General features: G+C 41.6%; 1 protein-coding gene across 1 annotated transcript; it reads right to left on the bottom strand.

The window, feature by feature from the left end:
- Nucleotides 1–8592: 8592 nt before the first annotated feature.
- On the bottom strand, nucleotides 8593–12137 carry UTP23 (UTP23 small subunit processome component). Its single transcript, XM_003205253.5, has 3 exons — nucleotides 11903–12137; nucleotides 9933–10107; nucleotides 8593–9076 (listed from the first exon to the last, which is right to left on the bottom strand). Exons 1-3 carry the CDS (start codon nucleotides 12088–12090, stop codon nucleotides 8699–8701), a joined length of 741 nt encoding a protein of 246 aa, XP_003205301.1. The 5' UTR covers nucleotides 12091–12137; the 3' UTR covers nucleotides 8593–8698.
- Nucleotides 12138–16257: the final 4120 nt, after the last annotated feature.

Genomic DNA, 16257 nt, shown 5'->3' with positions numbered 1-16257 from the left:
TGAAGTACTGTTTCAGTCTAGATGGTGACTGACAGTTAAACGTGATCTTAGGAATTTTTAAGAGCACTATAATAAACTTAAGATGCAATACTATTTTCTGTCACAGGAAAGTTATCTTTGCTTTCATTTCTTTGTGTGTGACATAGGGTAGAGAATTATGCTGCTCTCTGGTCCGTCTTCAAAGGCACATGGAATAAAAGGGAGAGAGGGCCAAACCTCTCTTAATCCAGGTGCCTCCACACCTGATGCAGCACCATCAACAGTAATCCATCAATAATCCCTGTCCTAGTGCAGAAAAGTTCTCGTGGTCACCAGACCACGCAGAACTGTCGGAATGGCCAAATGATTTATTCCAGCTGAAATCATTTTTATTGTGTGATGACTGGGAGTGAAGCCTGAAGAGCATAAATACCTCCTATCTGGCAGCCCAGTCAGTGCTTTGCCACGACTGGGTAACTCCTGAGGCAGGCAATGATCTCCCTGCCATGGACTTCTACAGGACAAGTGAAAAATATGAAGAAAGTCTGTTGTGTTGCAGTGAATTCAACATAATTTTAATGAATCAAAAATAAATCCATGATAAATTCATTAAGACTTCTCCGTGGGGCTTCCAACCGACATCCCACAGCCAGGATTTAAGGGTCCTGAGACAAGACCTAGACATTTTCCCCTTGGATGAGGCCCAGGGAACATACTAGCAAGATAAATGCACATGTCTCTCCCCATCTCCTTTCCTCCTCTGTAAAACATTTAGGCTTAGATCTTCCCTGGAGATAAATTGGCACAGTTTCACTCACTGCAGTCGAGCTGCAATGATTTATGGAGGCCCTATGCATATTAAATCACATCAGTTATGGCAGAAACAGAGGGAATATTGCAATCCACGCTCCCTTCTGGACCATCACATCCCCTTCAGTTTCTGTTCCCCAGCTGAATGGTGTCCCTGTCCTCAGCTGAAAACCAGACTCTTCCTATGTTTTCCCATCTACTCACCTGCCTGTTCCTTCTGGTTTAGGGACATAAAGCCTCTTCAGGAGCAGAGCTGCAACCCCAATTTTGGTAGAAGTTCAGTGCCCACACGCCCACCTTGGACAAGTCAGCCTGGCCCAGCTTACTACATTAGCACAGGCAAATTCAAGGCTCCGTACAAGATTTTGGGGTTTGCATTTAGCAGACCTCTGCAGTAATTAATACAGAGGGCCATATGCTGATTCTGCAGAGCCTATTAATCACTTTTGCTGAGACAGAGGGAGTGTTTGCACAGAATTCTCGGAGATTATCACCCTGGCTCCGGGATTTGTCACACTGCATTACAAATGGTGTTTTAGTGAGCTCCTCAGGTCCCAAAGGGCCATAACCTGTCTGAGGCAAAGTCAAATGTTGTCGAGCAGCAGAGGTTTCCCAAGAAGGAGCTTATCTGTTCCAGATTGCTTGGTTATATAAATAGGAGCTTGATATGAGATAGAAACACAATTAATTCCTCAAGGATTACATTTGATAATGGCACTGAAATTAATCTTCAGTGGCAGAAATAGCACCGTACATTTCAGGGAGTCTAAGTAAAAGCCTATAGAGACATCCACTCTCCCACCAGAAACACTAACTTATTTTCCCTTTTAAAAGAATTATTTTGCTATATTTTTATCTTGTCAACCTATTGATACTTCCTATTTCAAGGTATTTTAATAGGGGCTAATGAGTTTGTGGTTTTCCTGCCTGAGCAGCAGGCTGAGCAGATTACCAGCTTTCAGATCAGCTCTCCCAGTCAATCCCAACCTGGCAGCAGGAAGAACCAAGTGTGAATTAGTTGCTCCTACCACCGAGGAGCTCATTCAAGAAGATGTAACAGGTTATCTCCTGGGGTGGCTGGGAAACTCATGATTCTCCAAAGAAGTGCTGATCACAAACCCACTCCTGCACAGGTTTACCAGCCAGGCAGCCAGGTGAGGATGACCAGAAAGCTAAGAGACTGCTGAACAGTACATGTTTTCATGGGTATGCTATCCATTTCTCATTTGTTTGTTCTGTTTCCAGATACCCTGCTGAAATTCCATTGTCTCAAGCTTTTATTAAAAGTAAACTTAGCAACTACGTAAACTTCCTTAAACTTATTGTTATCAATTAATTTTTTAGGTTAGACTTTCTTTTCTGGGCCCAATCTACTTATACATGTAAAGGTACCCTGTGCACTCCCCAAACTTACAATCTCCATCTGCTAAGTGTCAGCTCTGTCCAGCTCACAGGGGGCTGAAGATGCAAAGGCCATGGGCATCTGGCTTTGATGCAGAGATGTTGATGTAGAAGTCCAGCTGAGGAGGAGCAGTGCTTACATCACTCAAAAATACCAAACTGGTGTTGGTTACTGCTTGGTGGTTGAGTAGGCTGTCAAGAGAAATGAGACCAGGGATTGAATGCACAGCTTTGGCCCAATGACTGTGAAAATGCTGAGAAAACAGAACAAAACAAAACAAATAAAAAATGTGATTAAAAAAGCACAAATGTGAAAATGTAAAATTATGGCTCGAGTCTTCCTCAGTACAGGGGTGCCACAACTGTTTGCAGAGGAGGTAGGTTTGTGTACTGTAAGAGAGTAGCTGAGAAAGCCATAATGAAGTGACAAGTGTAGTTTTAAAAAGCATACATGAAAGAAAAGTTTTGTTATTAAAAAGTTTGGTGATAATGTATTTTGAGCAATCCTACCACCTGCAGCTTGAGTCAGCTAGCTACTTCAGAGACTACTGGAAGGCACCAAACAGATGGTGTGTTTTTGACACCATCAGGTTGTGGGCAGTGAATATTAGTAAACTGGCAAGTATCCACTAAAAATTATTCCAAAGCAGATAATTAAATAAGTTATAAATAATGACAAAAAGAATTCTCAACAGTTGAAAAAGGAGTGAGGGGAGGAAACAACATTTTTTCAGATGAATTACACAGCCGCATTTCTTACCTTCTTCTATCCTATTACACATAGAGACCAATTAAAAATCTAATTAATTAAACATCCCTTAGATATCCTACATTACTGAAGCTAATTATCTGACATTTTGATATGGTCAAGCATACGTAATAACAATGTTCTACTTCACATTAGCATTAAGAGATAACTACAGACTTGAAATCAAGATCTCCGGTATCACCAAAAGCCAGACAGGAACAAGACTGCTGATCAGCGCCAAGGGGTGATTTGTACAGATGCCATATCCCCATTTTACTTTCACTATCTTCAGTTCAGAAACTTGGCAGGCCTGTTTGAGCTCTGCTTGTATCCTAGTCACTGACTTTGGATTTCTTGGGCAAATTTCTCTCTGGCTTAAACTTGACATCAATTGTATTGTTCTTGTTTAGGACAGCAAGAGATCTGTCTTTTTTTCTACACAACATAAAAAGGAAACGCTGCAGCTTTGTAAGTGTTCTACCAATGAAGCCGAGACCTCATACCATTCTTTTATATGCATGTTAATTAATAAAGAATATCTCAAGTAGACAAGCAGCTCCCATTCTGAAAACTCACTGTGGACACTGAGAAATGAGGTCTGTAAGTAGGACAGAAGTACAGTCAGAAGAGTTGGAGGAATAAGTCTGTTCAGATAATCATCTAAATTCTACGGTCTACCAGTTGTTGAATGAAGACTAGTCTCATACCATAGTGTTAGTTCAGTAGTCAGTTGACCTGTGTGTGCTAGTGGTCATAACCTCTGCAGAGCCCAGGATCTCAGGGAAATATTTATACCACCACTGCACAGGCAAGGAGCCAAGACACGTCCACAGGTAAAGGACATCTATGGGCACAGAGCTCAGGCACCCTAGGAGAACGTGACAAACATAGAGCTGAATGCAGAGCTCCTCTTCTCAGCCTTTTCTCCACTCGTGAGCTGTAGGCTTCACACCAGGTTGAAGAAGATCCTTCAAAGTGGAAAAAAAGATGAAAGAAAGGAAAAATCAGAGCTTTATGCAGCCACGAGTGGCATGGGAAGGATGAGTAAGGAATGACTGATAATGATTCATCCATTATATGGGCTTTCAGAACAGACAAGAGAAGGTATTTCTAACAGAACAAGTTGAAGCTGCATAACTCCTTACTGCAGAAAATAACAGCAGCTAAATGCTAACGTGGTCTGAAGAAGAGACTAGACAAATTACTGAAACCAAAAGCTATTGTGTGCTGTTAAAACAAAACACTTCTTTGGGGCCAGGAACTTGCTAATAAATTGTCAGGAAGTCAGAAAATAATCTGGGGAAGTACCTCAAAATTGTTTTACCTATTTTCATCCCATCCCTGAGGAACAGCTTTTGGTCGCTCTTGGAGATGTGATGCTGGGCTCAACAGATTTTTGGACTGACTTAGACCAGGTATGCTTATCTTCTTAGAAGCTGAGAGAGAAATTAGAGAGGGAAAGAGGGAACCAGGAAAACTAGACAACTAGAAAACGGTTTTGTCTTTTTTTTCTACAAAATGTTCCAGTCAAAATGGGTGCCAATTCACAAAGTAAAATATTTCCACAACATTTCTCCATGAAAGCCGGAAAGAGAAACCACCCGAAAGAGTCAAACCAGTACCATCTTTGGTCTTCATGCTATGAACATGGCGAAAAGATCATTGTGGATCAACCAGAAGACAAGACTGCAACAGAAAACTCCAAAATCCCCCATGGAGTTCCTGGAAGATAGGAGTTAAAAACGCATACCACATTTTTGGTCATGATTTCCAGAGCCAGAAGAGCCTCAGTGAATCCCAGTTTCCCACTGCCAGTACCCCTGGGAGAAGTGGTGGCACAGCTAAGGTTCCTTCTGGCCACAGGATCTGCCTGCTGGGCAGTGAGCCACAGGAAGCCTCAATCTGCCTCTGCAGAAGGATTTGGCTGCAAACCTGCCAGTGCTGCAGAGAGTAACTGAAAAACCATAAAGCCAGGCATGTTTGGCACGGGAAGATGTATGTTCTGTGGGAACTGCATTGATGCAGGACCTGTGGAACAGCAAGTCAGCCCAGATCCCTGTTCTAAAGGTGCAGAAGCCGAGTCAGAAAGGGCCATGGCATTTTCCTAAGGGAATTCAAAAGAATTCAGAATTTGTTTCTGGTTTATTACTCTGTTCCCTACTCATAATGACAGCTAAGCCATTTGTAATTCATCTTTCACTAGTGACCAAACCTTTCCACAACTTCGTACCCAGAAACCCTCATGTAAGTTTTCCTCTCTTCCTCAGTTTCTTTTAAACCCCAGTGACTAATCTGCTGTCTCTTCTCCCGTCTCCTGGCTCTGGGTTGTTAGCCTGGCTCTTGTTAGCTGCCTGGTTGTTTCCCTTTGCCGCACTCGGAGCACAGCTGCACACTCCCCCTCTCAGCTCAGGAAGAAATCCGGCAGTGCAGCCCCTGGAGAGCCCAGCCTGTCTCCTCCTTAACAAGCTGAAGCAACTTCTGCAAAATGACAGACTCCCTGGGCCGGCAGCTGAGTTCCCTGAGACAGATTTGGGACTCAGAGCGTACAGACATAATAATTACCAGAAACGCATCACCCCTCCACCTCAGTTAGTCCACCCCTCACCATCAGGCATCGTCTCTCTGCCACTCCTGGCGTTCTGGGTGCAAAAACCTCACTTTCTGTCATCTTCTCTCCATGCACTGCAATCTTTCTCTCTGAAATTGTAAATGATAACACCTGCAGGGGCTCTTGTTTGTTCATTCTCCGTATCTCTGGCTGCTCCCTGTGTGAGATATTACGCCCACGCAGAGGTATGAAATATGCTGCAGCTTGTTGGGAAACTTCTGTATGAAAGATGCAGGGAGTATAAATAATGGTGCTGCTCTGACATTCTTCATCTTGTGTCTGACAGAACGTGTTCAGCAAACTACAGGAACACGCAGAGGCTGATGGAGAAGTCATTCATGCCTTATCACTGCAGCTGAAAACAAACGAGCAGGACTGCTCTGGACATCCCATTTTCCTTTCAGCATCAGCACGCATTTATTTTTTGAGTGTCACTATATTCATATTTACTTTAATGATTCATAAACGTCCCAGGTTCCAGAAGCTTCTAATTAACTCATCTGTTTAGTGTTGTTAACACGCTTAGGGAGTGATTTATTGTACAATACCAGATCACACCAGCGTATAAATCCAGCCAATTGAATTGGCAGACAGTCCGGGTAAATATCTTCTGCTGCTGGTAGATGAGGCTCTGTCCTAAATACAGTATTAATGCTCTGCAGACTGTGGCTGAAGCATTATTTCTTCTTCTATTACTGTGCACATGCAGCATACACTGTACTCAGCAACACTGGTTATCTAAAAAAAAGATTTAGTGAGGTACTAGGATGGTACGTAGGATGGAGGTTATATAGTAACCCTGTCTGAGAAAAGAGCAAATCAATAAGCCCAAAGAAGTTTTCTCTCAAGCTCCTTTTCATTTACCTCTGGCTTTCCGCAGCTTTGAAAACAAAGCTATTCTCTCCAACATACTGCAGCAAAATGATCCTTTATTAGAAAAGTCACTCTGGGGGACACTCATTCCAGAGATATGGTCAGACCACCATTTATTAGTCTGATAAACAAGGGCATGGGCCTGGCCACCACGGCTTGGGGCAGAACGCAGAGCTCAAGCTCTTACAACAGATGGAAGCAGCCCAACAGATACCTCCACAGCGGTGTTTTGCACTGCGCCTAGGGATGCTCCCAGTGATCTGCATGGCTAAATTGTTAGAGGGACCCCAGCACCGTGTGCAGTTGGACCGGTGAGCTCCATCAGACCACTGCTAGGGCCAGTGCCATCCCCTGGGGCAGCTCATGCAGCCACACCAGCTCAGACCATGAGCGCCCAAGATGGGCGTGTCCCTGCCAGCAGGGCTGGGTGCTACAGGCTAGCTTGAGCATTACTGCATTAAGAATATAAATAAGCCTTTCAGTTTGGGCCCGGTGGACCTGTTTTACTTGGAAACAGTTTTTTTTTTTTTTTTTTTTTTAAATCAAATTTCAAAATGTTGTGACTGCCTCTGCTTGCTGCCTGGGCAGGAGCCATCCTCCAGAACTGAGAGGTGTGTTATTTACCTTGCCGGTGGAGAGCTGCAGACAAATTTTATAGCTTTTCTCCTAAGACCTCACTCCCTTTTCATTCCCAAGGGCAACATCATGACTCAGTCTGTGTTAACAAAACACTAAGGAAACACAGGCAAATGTTTTTTTAAACTTCTTTAGGTAGGAGTCACTAGAGGACTGTTAAAGTATTATTTCTGCAGTAATTATGTTAATTTTTTTTTGTCTGTCTATAGTCTTGTATTTAAGTTTTGTGGTCCAACTGCACTGAAAAGGACTATTGTAAGAAACTGTGGTGCATTTTCTGCCTATTTTTTAAAACAATATTTACAGTAAAGCTATTATTTTTAATTATTTTTACTCAGAATGGGATTTGGAAGTTGAACCATCTCTGATGTCAGCTCGAAATTTTACTTACAGCAATGCTTTCTGGAACTAGGTTTGGGAGGAGAAAGAAATACAAGCAGCACTAAAGGAAGAATGTGAAACAAACTACATTGTGCCCAAACAAGTGAAGGAAGGAACGGGACAAATTGCAAAAGGTGATACATGAAGGAAACATGCTGCACGAAGGAGTTCCTGTGAGTTAGCAGATTTCTCCTCAGAACTATTAGTGATCACTGGAGGAACAACACCGCAATGAATGTGACTGTTTTTAACTTTTAATTGCAACTTTAATCTTGAGTACAGTAACCTTCCTTGCTGTTTCAGTTTGTAGCCAGTTATCAAGGTGCACGCAGCCCCTCATTTGGAAAAATAAAAGATCTTGTGCATCCTTATCACCAGCGCACTGTGCTGTAAGCAGAGCACACTGGTGTACCCCTCTTGCATAGGCTTGAGGGAAACCTGCAACTCCCTTGCCCAGGCTGATTTCTTAACCTCCATGAAACAACTGCCCCTGCAATTTGAAAAGGCAACAAAAAGAATCATGTTACAGCTACATAGAACTATATAAGTACTTCACATATTTAAGAATCTGTGCAGCAGTACAGGGAGTCTCCTCATCATCAGTCAGTGGGCTATCTCTCAGGACTCCTCCACAGCAGTGCTAAGCTGTGATGGCATAAAGTGCAAGCTGGAGCATCAGTTCAGCATTTTTAATTTGTATGCTTCTGATTTAAAATGGGAGAATAAAATAGAACTAACGGTGAGACTATAATAGGTCAGGCATATCAATGAAATCACATGCCCTACAAGATCTCCGTAATAAATATTATGAACAGACGTATCAGTTCCTATGGAGCTTATAAAGTTTATAATTTAGGCAGGCAGTGACTAGCTGAGGTCACCCAGTCATTCTGCAACAGTTACCTTCTGTAAAAAAGGAGCCCTGCAAACAATACAAGTAAACAGCACACCAAAAACCCATACAAAGCCCAAGAAGCATGTCTAAAAATTGTTAATGATCATGTGAACACTCTGGCAGGAATCAAGATGCTGGAGAGAATAATGGAACTTGAGGGCTCCTAAATATTTTGTTGCATACCCAATTTCTAAACAACAGAATAAATTATTAAGACAATAACCTGCGAATGTTGAAAATGCAATAATAAGCAGTACCACCTCATAAAAATATGTTTTAATTTAAACAACTTAATTTCAGTTATTGCAAATTAATCTCGCTCTTTGCAGAGATCAACCAATGCCCTGCATTGTTCACAAAGATGGGTTTATTCTTTCTCATTTTTCTGCGTTGACAGCACAGCTTCTGTTTTAACCCTAATCCGCTTTCTTCTTCTTTTCTTCTTTTCAGCAGGTTTCTGGCTCTCCTGTGTCTTCTTCTTCTTCTTCAGACAGCTGAGAGGATTGGGGCCACCTGCCCTTTTACGTTTCCTTCTCTTTTCACCTTCTATCTTTGCTAGTCCTTCTTTTTCTTTAAGTTGTACGATGCTTTGTTTCTGGTGCTCTGGAACAAGCTGACTCGTCTGCAACGTTTGAACAAATGCCAAAGACTTAGGAGAAGGTTTGTCTAGCACCATAGTGTTCTGAATAATAAAGAGGAGAGGAACGCCAGCCTTCTTTTTCACTTTGTTTGCTAAATCCTGGTCCTGTAAAATTAAATACTTCAGTCAATATTTTGAGATTAAACAGCATTTGCAATTCAAATGCACCTACTTTTAATACAAAACTATAAAGATAAATTACATTATGAAAAAGATAAGAAACTTAATCTAGTAGATATACCTGGCAGAGTCTTTCAGAGCAATTTACATTTAAATTTTTCTCCCTCTGATTAGCTGTACTTTGTTGGAAAATTTGTTGTTTCCTTTTTTCCATGCTTGTATAAGCCTACATGGATTTTTTTGAGAAGTGACATTTTATTTTACTCCATAACAAGATATTTAAAACTCCTTGTATCATACATAAGTATAATAATTCTACTGTAGGCCACTGAATATATTGTATATGTTACACCTACAGTCCCAGCAGTAGACCTAAGGAAAAAAGAACCTTGCCTATCTTATTTGTACACAAGTTCTACATTCCTTAGATATTAAAAAAATAATAATAATAAAATCATTTAAAACTTCTATGGTGCTGTAATACTATAAATTCACTTATCAGACTACCATGCACAGCAGTATGGGGCAGGAGATGCACACAGAAGCAGTGTGCAAACTGACATCCATTACTTTTTTTCTTACATGTTACTAGGTAGTTGGTATATTTTCTCCATTTTCTGCTATACTAAGCAACGTGCCTCTTGGTAAAACAAACAAATTGTTCAAATAATACATAACATTCCTATTTTATAATTAGCAATTACATTTTAGAGTGAGGAAGGTTTTCAAGACTAATTTCCACAAACTATACACAAATCTCATAACCAAAATTTCACTGCCCTTACGCATCAAAGGATCACACCAATTGAAATGAAGTTGCATCTCCCATGAGCATTTTTACCTGAGTAGCCACAAAGAAGTGATGAGGGTTGCCTTCCTCAACCATGGAAAGCAAACAGGCCGAGCCGCTCACAGGATCCTTGTGGTGAGAACAGCTTCGAACTTGAAAACTTTGGGCAATTAATTTTGCCCCATACAGCGCTTTGCCCAGTGATTCCAATTCTTTCAGAATGCACCTAAAACCCAAAAGTAACAGCGATTTCTGAACAATGAAATAACCGCATTTTTTTACAATAGCAAACGGTTGGCAGTATGAATTATCACGCGTGAGTTAATGGGGAACGAACAAGGCCACTTGTTCAGGCTCTGTGAGCTATAAATGGCACCCAGTAATCTGAACAGAGTAACCAACCTGAATGCTTCAGTAGCACTTCCTTGGTTCCAAACAAGATTAACCAGTAACAACAGTAAGTTACATTAAATGGATTTTAAAACGTTTTGTATCAATGGCTAAGTCCTTACTTTTATGCACATGAACCGCTACTTAACAAATAAAATTACTTGAATTAACATAAATTGATTAAACACTACATGCAAGTTAAATTCTGCATTAGTATCCATCACCTTGCTTTAGGCTTATATTAGAAGCCAAATTACTCAAGCAAAAGGAGATTCTCCAAATGATTAAAAATATGGGATTTTAAGTCTCTACAACCTTCCAATTAGACAAGAAAAAACAAAGCTGAAGTCCTTCTCTTAGCACAGCTGACACGGGCACAGGATGGTGTAGCAGAGCACAGCGAAGCTCACAATCATAACTCAGAAGCTCAGATCATAACTGGGTGAAACTCAGGAGAGAGCAAGTGATGAAACACCTACTACATGTGGAACACAGTAGGAATGCATGGCCTGATCTTTACAGCCTTTTCCAACCCGAGCAATTTTAGGATTCTATAAATGGCCTCAAGCTGCATCAGGGGAGGTTTAGGTTGGATGTCAGAAAAAACTTTACAGAAATGGTTGTTAAGCACTTGGAATAGGCTCCCCAGGGAGGTGGTCGCATCAACATCCCAGGCTGTGCTTAAAAACCATTTGGATGTGGTGCTCAGGGACATGATTCCCTGAGCACTGAGTTAGGGTAGTGTGGTTAGGTCATGGTTGCACTCAATGATCTTTAAGGTCTTTTCCAACCTGAGCGATTCTGTGACTCTATGATTCTTGAAACACAGCTTCAAGGATATGGTACTGCAGCAATTCATCACAACTGTGTATAACAAAATACTCTGGATCTTTTACTTACTTTATTATCATCTGAGAAGTAACTGTAAGGTGTTAAACAAACCCATTTTTCTTCCTAGATAATAAAATTTAGCCTTTGGGGAGAGTCTTTATGGAGACTTGAGCCTGTTCTTTTTATTTTGTTCTTTTTCTTCTGACCAGAGAGCAAGGTTATTTCCTTGGGAAAGCCCTGGCCATGTCACAAAGGTGATTCCTCACCAACTCAGTGTGCCGACAGCAGAAAAATGAGTCTGTTCAGCCTCTCTAAGCCCCAACAGGTAAAAAAGATCCACTGATATTGATTACAGAAGGAGAAAAAAGTGACATTTAAACATGACTGGAATGCAGTAACTCCCAAACCTTTTAAAGCTAAGGGCATGACTTGACAGCTTCTTCTGCTTAGAAGCACGGGTCAGTTCTGCAGTGGAACAGTGTTTAATTTTTATCCAACTATATAAATCTTCCTGATACTTTCAATACTTGCCTCCACGATGGGCAGCTTCAGGCCTCCATCACTTGATGGAACAGCACAATACACACATGCCACCTCCAGAAAAGCAGCTAGATATGAAGGAAGTTCGCTTCCTGACGGAAGCTCACCTCAGCTCAGCTCAGCTCAGCTCAGCCCAGCCCAGCCCACAGCCACAGCCCCCCGTCCGGCTCCAACCCCACCCCCCCTCCACCCACGAGGAGGTGCCGAGCAGGCGCCAAGCGCCCTACGCACGCGCAGTGCGGCCCCCGGACGCGCAGTACCGGGTGGTGCAGAGCTGCGTGGCGCCGCCCAGATACCCGGGCAGCTGCTCGCGGATCTGGATCTTGTTGCGGAGCGCGGCGTGGCAGAACGTGCCGTCCACCAGCACCTGGAAGGGCTCGCGGAACTGGAAGTTGTGCTTGTAGAAGCCCATGTTCTTCTTGGCGTGCTTCTGCCGCGTGATCTTCATGGCGGCGCCGCCGGAAGCCGTGCGGAGGGGCGGGACGTGCCGGGCTCCCGCCCTGAGCTACCGGGGCTCTGAGGAACGCTTTTTTTCCCTCTTTTTTTTTCTTTTCTTTCTTTTCTTTTTTTTTTTTTTTTTTTTTTTTTTTTCCTCCCCTTCATTTTTTAATATTTTCTTCTTTTTTTTTTTTTAATTTCTTTCTTTTTTTTTTTTTTTTTTCGTTTTTCGTTTCCCCTTTCCTCTTTCATTTGCAGTCCCAAAGACTTCAACATTAGTGGGCGCAATCATGCATTGCTGTACTTTTCTCATGCAGAATTATTCAGTGCCCACTGACAGTGTTTGGCTGCAGTAGGTGTATCCATGTTCTAAATGATTTTTTCTTTTCTTTGTGGCAAATAGAGAACTTAATTTCATTGTAGTGTGCAGAAGCAGCAATAATTCAGACATTGCACAGACTGGTTCTGAGCAGATAATGAGTGGCAGCGAGAAAACTGAACTTCATTTCTGTATTTTGGGCAGGCAAAAGGGATGGAGTGTCTCAGCACCTTAAAAAATGATCAGATAGAATGGATCACAGAATCACAGAATGGCCCAGTTTGGAAGGGACCACAAAGATCATGAGTCTCCAACCCCTTGCCACAGCCCACCAACCTCCCCATTTAATACTAGACCAGGCTGCCCAGGGACCCATCCAACCTGGCCTTGAACACCTCCAGGGATGGGGCATCCACAGCCTCTTTGGGCAGCCTGTTCCAGCACCTCACCACTCTCATAATAAAGAACTTGAAGATAAATAGAGACATCTGGCTCTGTGCAGGTATGGCAGAAGAAATCTTAATGCCAGGGACAACTGAATTGCAAAGAAAATGTGTTAGCTTTGTGTAATCAGTCTGCTCTGAGGTTATTCATAGAATCATAAAATCACTAAGATTGGTAAAGACCTCTACGATCATCTAGTCCAACTGTCTACCTATGCCCATCATGCCCACTAAACTATGTCCCTCAGTGCCACATCTACACAGTTATTAAATATCTCCATGGACGGTGACTCCACCCCTCCCTGGGCAGCCTGTCCCACTATTTCTATGAATAATTTGTTTCTAATAGCCAAGCTGAACCTTCCCTGGCACAACCTGAGGTCGTTACCCATTCAGTACCCACCTGCAATCTGGTGGGTTTTTTTTGTTAGGAGTGGCATGGGGAGCATCTGCCTCCAGAAAAAAGAGTTCCTTAGTGTTAAAAGAAACTGAAGAATAATGCAACTAATTACTAATCTTGAATTCTAAAGCTTAAATGGGAGAAGTGTTTACAGGATGAAAAGTGTGAGGAGCAGGTGATTGAGAGTAAGATATGCGTTATGGCTGTGCTGCTGGCAGTATTTTGCTGTCGTTATGTCCTTTCCAGCAGCATTCAGGGAGCAGTTGTATGTGTTCATGAGTACCCTGGGCATACATGGGCACATGCCTTATGCTATGGGCTAAATTATATGCTGAATTTGTTGTTCTTTATTAAGTTTGATTCATGTTGCTGACCTATTATCATACTGGCTTGGTATCCCAATTCCTCTAATTACATGGTCTCGTAATTTAAAAAATCAGATACACTCAATAAGACTCCAGAGCAAAACCTTATTTGATTAGAGTTTATTTATTTTTTGAAGCTTTTTATTTTTTTATTTTTATTTCTTTAAACCAAGTTATCTGCCAAAGACAGGCAGTTATTCCTTATTAAGAACACTTTACCAGAACATTGCACACCAGAGGTATCAGCTAGAATGCTGAATCTGCAATGATAACAGCTGCTATTACAAAATGGAGATAAAAAGAAAAGCAAGTAAATGAGTTTGAACTAGTCATCACTTTGAACTAAACACAAAGTAAGATGTAATACATAGTTGGGTGTTAATACCACTGTAATGAGGTATTTCCCCCCCTACTCAACTCGGTATGGTGAGATGTGTTCAGAAGACAAACAAGCGAAACTGTGAAACTGACTTCTTCATTTTGCAGAAAACAGCATGAATGGTGTCATTGAGTCACAGAATCATTAAGATTCTGCCATAACGCATATCTTACTCTCAATTGCAGGAAAAGACTCCAGGATCATCTAATTTGACTGTCAACCCATCCTCACCATGCCCACTAAGCCATGTCCCTCCGTGCCACATCTTCACCTTTTCTGAACACCTCCAAGGGTGGTGACTCCACCACCTCTGTGGGCAGCCTGTGCCAATGCCTCACCACTCTATCTAGGATTGTTTTTCTTATATCCAACCTGAACCTTCCCTGGCGCTACGCAAGGCCATCATCTCTCATCTTATGATAGACTACTTGCAGTATCGTTCAGTAAATTGTATTTTTCTTCTGAGTAATGCCTATAGGATATAATTTTAATGTATTTTAAATGTTAAAAGTAGTAGCTGTAAGAATATCAACTTAATACACTTTTTCTTCAACATTTTGTTTGATATTTTGATAGTATTTTGTGTATAATAAAATCCATCGTCTTTCTTTCAAACTCAGTTATTTTATTATGTCCTTGAAACGTGTAGAATGGATATTTTTACAAGAAACTTTAGGATCTTATGTGAGCAGCTGAATCCAGTGGTCTCTGACAGCTAGAGATTGTTCCTTCTTGGCTGCTGAAGTGTACATCCATCAGACATCCACGTGTGCTGGCACAGGCAGCCATGCATATAACACTACCAGAAATCATATGTAATTTAAGTACAGCAAAGTTCTGTACCCCCTTTCTAGTGCATCACTACTGAAATTCACAGTTCACACATTCAGAGATTCCTCAAAAAATAGCATGGCCTTCCAGTCCATCTGGTAATTATGTGTGGACCTCAGGTTCCCTAATCTGTGCAGGTCCGAGGTCTCTGCCTTCTCATTGCCTAGTTCAACTTCAACCTGCTCCTGGATTACACATACACAAGATTTAATTAATGTAGGAAAGAAAACACACCCATTGCTCTCTAACACACTCATATGTCCCTGTCTCTCTCTTTGCTGGCTGTATCTTCTGGCCTTGTGAATTCTAGCTGAGGCACACAGCTTTCATGTGCAGCACCTGCTTACTCCTATATCCACTCCGATCCATATCAATGTCAAAATGTAGGCTGGTGCTCTGCAATGTGGCTCTGAGCAGTCCCTTTAAAAGCCCATCAGTTTGTAGCTGAAGAGTTCTGTTCTTCACTCTCGTGTTTGTTACCACCTGCTCAACTGGTAATGTCTGTGCGTCTGTGTGTGTTTAATGTACCACTTCCCTTGTTATTTGTTATTTCTTTTCCACTGAATCGTCCTTAACGACATTACTTACTGAATCAAATGCTCTCGTATTTCACATACCTTACCAAGACTTGTCTATAGCACAAGAAAACTTGCCATAAAGCTTAGAGGAAGATCCGTTTTCAAATTACTTGCTTATATTTGTAGTTTAAAAGTAGTTTCCTCAGTAATCCACCTGCATCACTTTAAGACTGAAGCGTTCATTTTATTTTATTTTAAAGTGAGCGTTTTATTGAAGATCTAACAGACCACTTGCAGTAACAGTAGACTGCCTACCAGAAGAAGCATCATCGTGGAAATGAAGATGAAGAAGAGAATGGGAGGTGCTGAAGCACGACCACTGTTAACTGACAGGAACTGTTCTTGAAAGACATGAAACAGAATTTGAATTGTGGCACTCCTTTGTCTGAAACACAGGTCTCAGAAAGAATACTGCCCTACAGTACAGTTCTAACTTAAAAAAAAAAAAAACCCACAACAGTTCCTGTTACTTTTGCAACAATGTTTATACGCTGCAGGTAAGTATTTATGGAAATAACTATATACAAATATACAGCGTTTATGAAAATAAGCCATCACACTGTAGGAGATCTGTATATCCAAAGTGTGAGCAGGGCTTGATGCTGACCTTCCCAAACCTAAGCAATGATGAATCATAGGAAATTGAGCTTCACCACTTGCACACAAAATTACTTGCACCAGGAGAGCATTAGCCCTTTTCAGAGAAGGCCGTCTCTTGGCATAAAAGAGTTCAACTCTTGTTTTGAGATATGAGGTAAGGCAAGAGTAGACTGAAGTAACATGAAATTGCTGTGGCGTGTGGATTACTTGAAGCTATAGCTGTTCTTTAGCTGTACTGGAGCTGTTCTTTATCAAAAGAGCT

The sequence above is a fragment of the Meleagris gallopavo genome, chromosome 3 (assembly GCF_905368555.1).
Source record: "Meleagris gallopavo chromosome 3, MGAL_WU_HG_1.1, whole genome shotgun sequence".
Lineage (NCBI taxonomy): Eukaryota > Metazoa > Chordata > Aves > Galliformes > Phasianidae > Meleagris > Meleagris gallopavo.
The sequence above is the reverse complement of the archived record's forward strand: the minus strand, read 5'-3'. Positions and strand labels throughout refer to the sequence as shown.

Coding starts and splice junctions, on each gene's coding strand:
- UTP23 (XM_003205253.5), bottom strand. CDS start 12,090: ATGAAGATCACGCGGCAGAAGCACGCCAAGAAGAACATGGGCTTCTAC. Junction 10,108..11,902: donor ACGCAGCTCTGCACCACCCG/GTACTGCGCGTC, acceptor TTTGGGTTTTAG/GTGCATTCTGAAAGAATTGG. Junction 9,077..9,932: donor ACTTCTTTGTGGCTACTCAG/GTAAAAATGCTC, acceptor TTAATTTTACAG/GACCAGGATTTAGCAAACAA.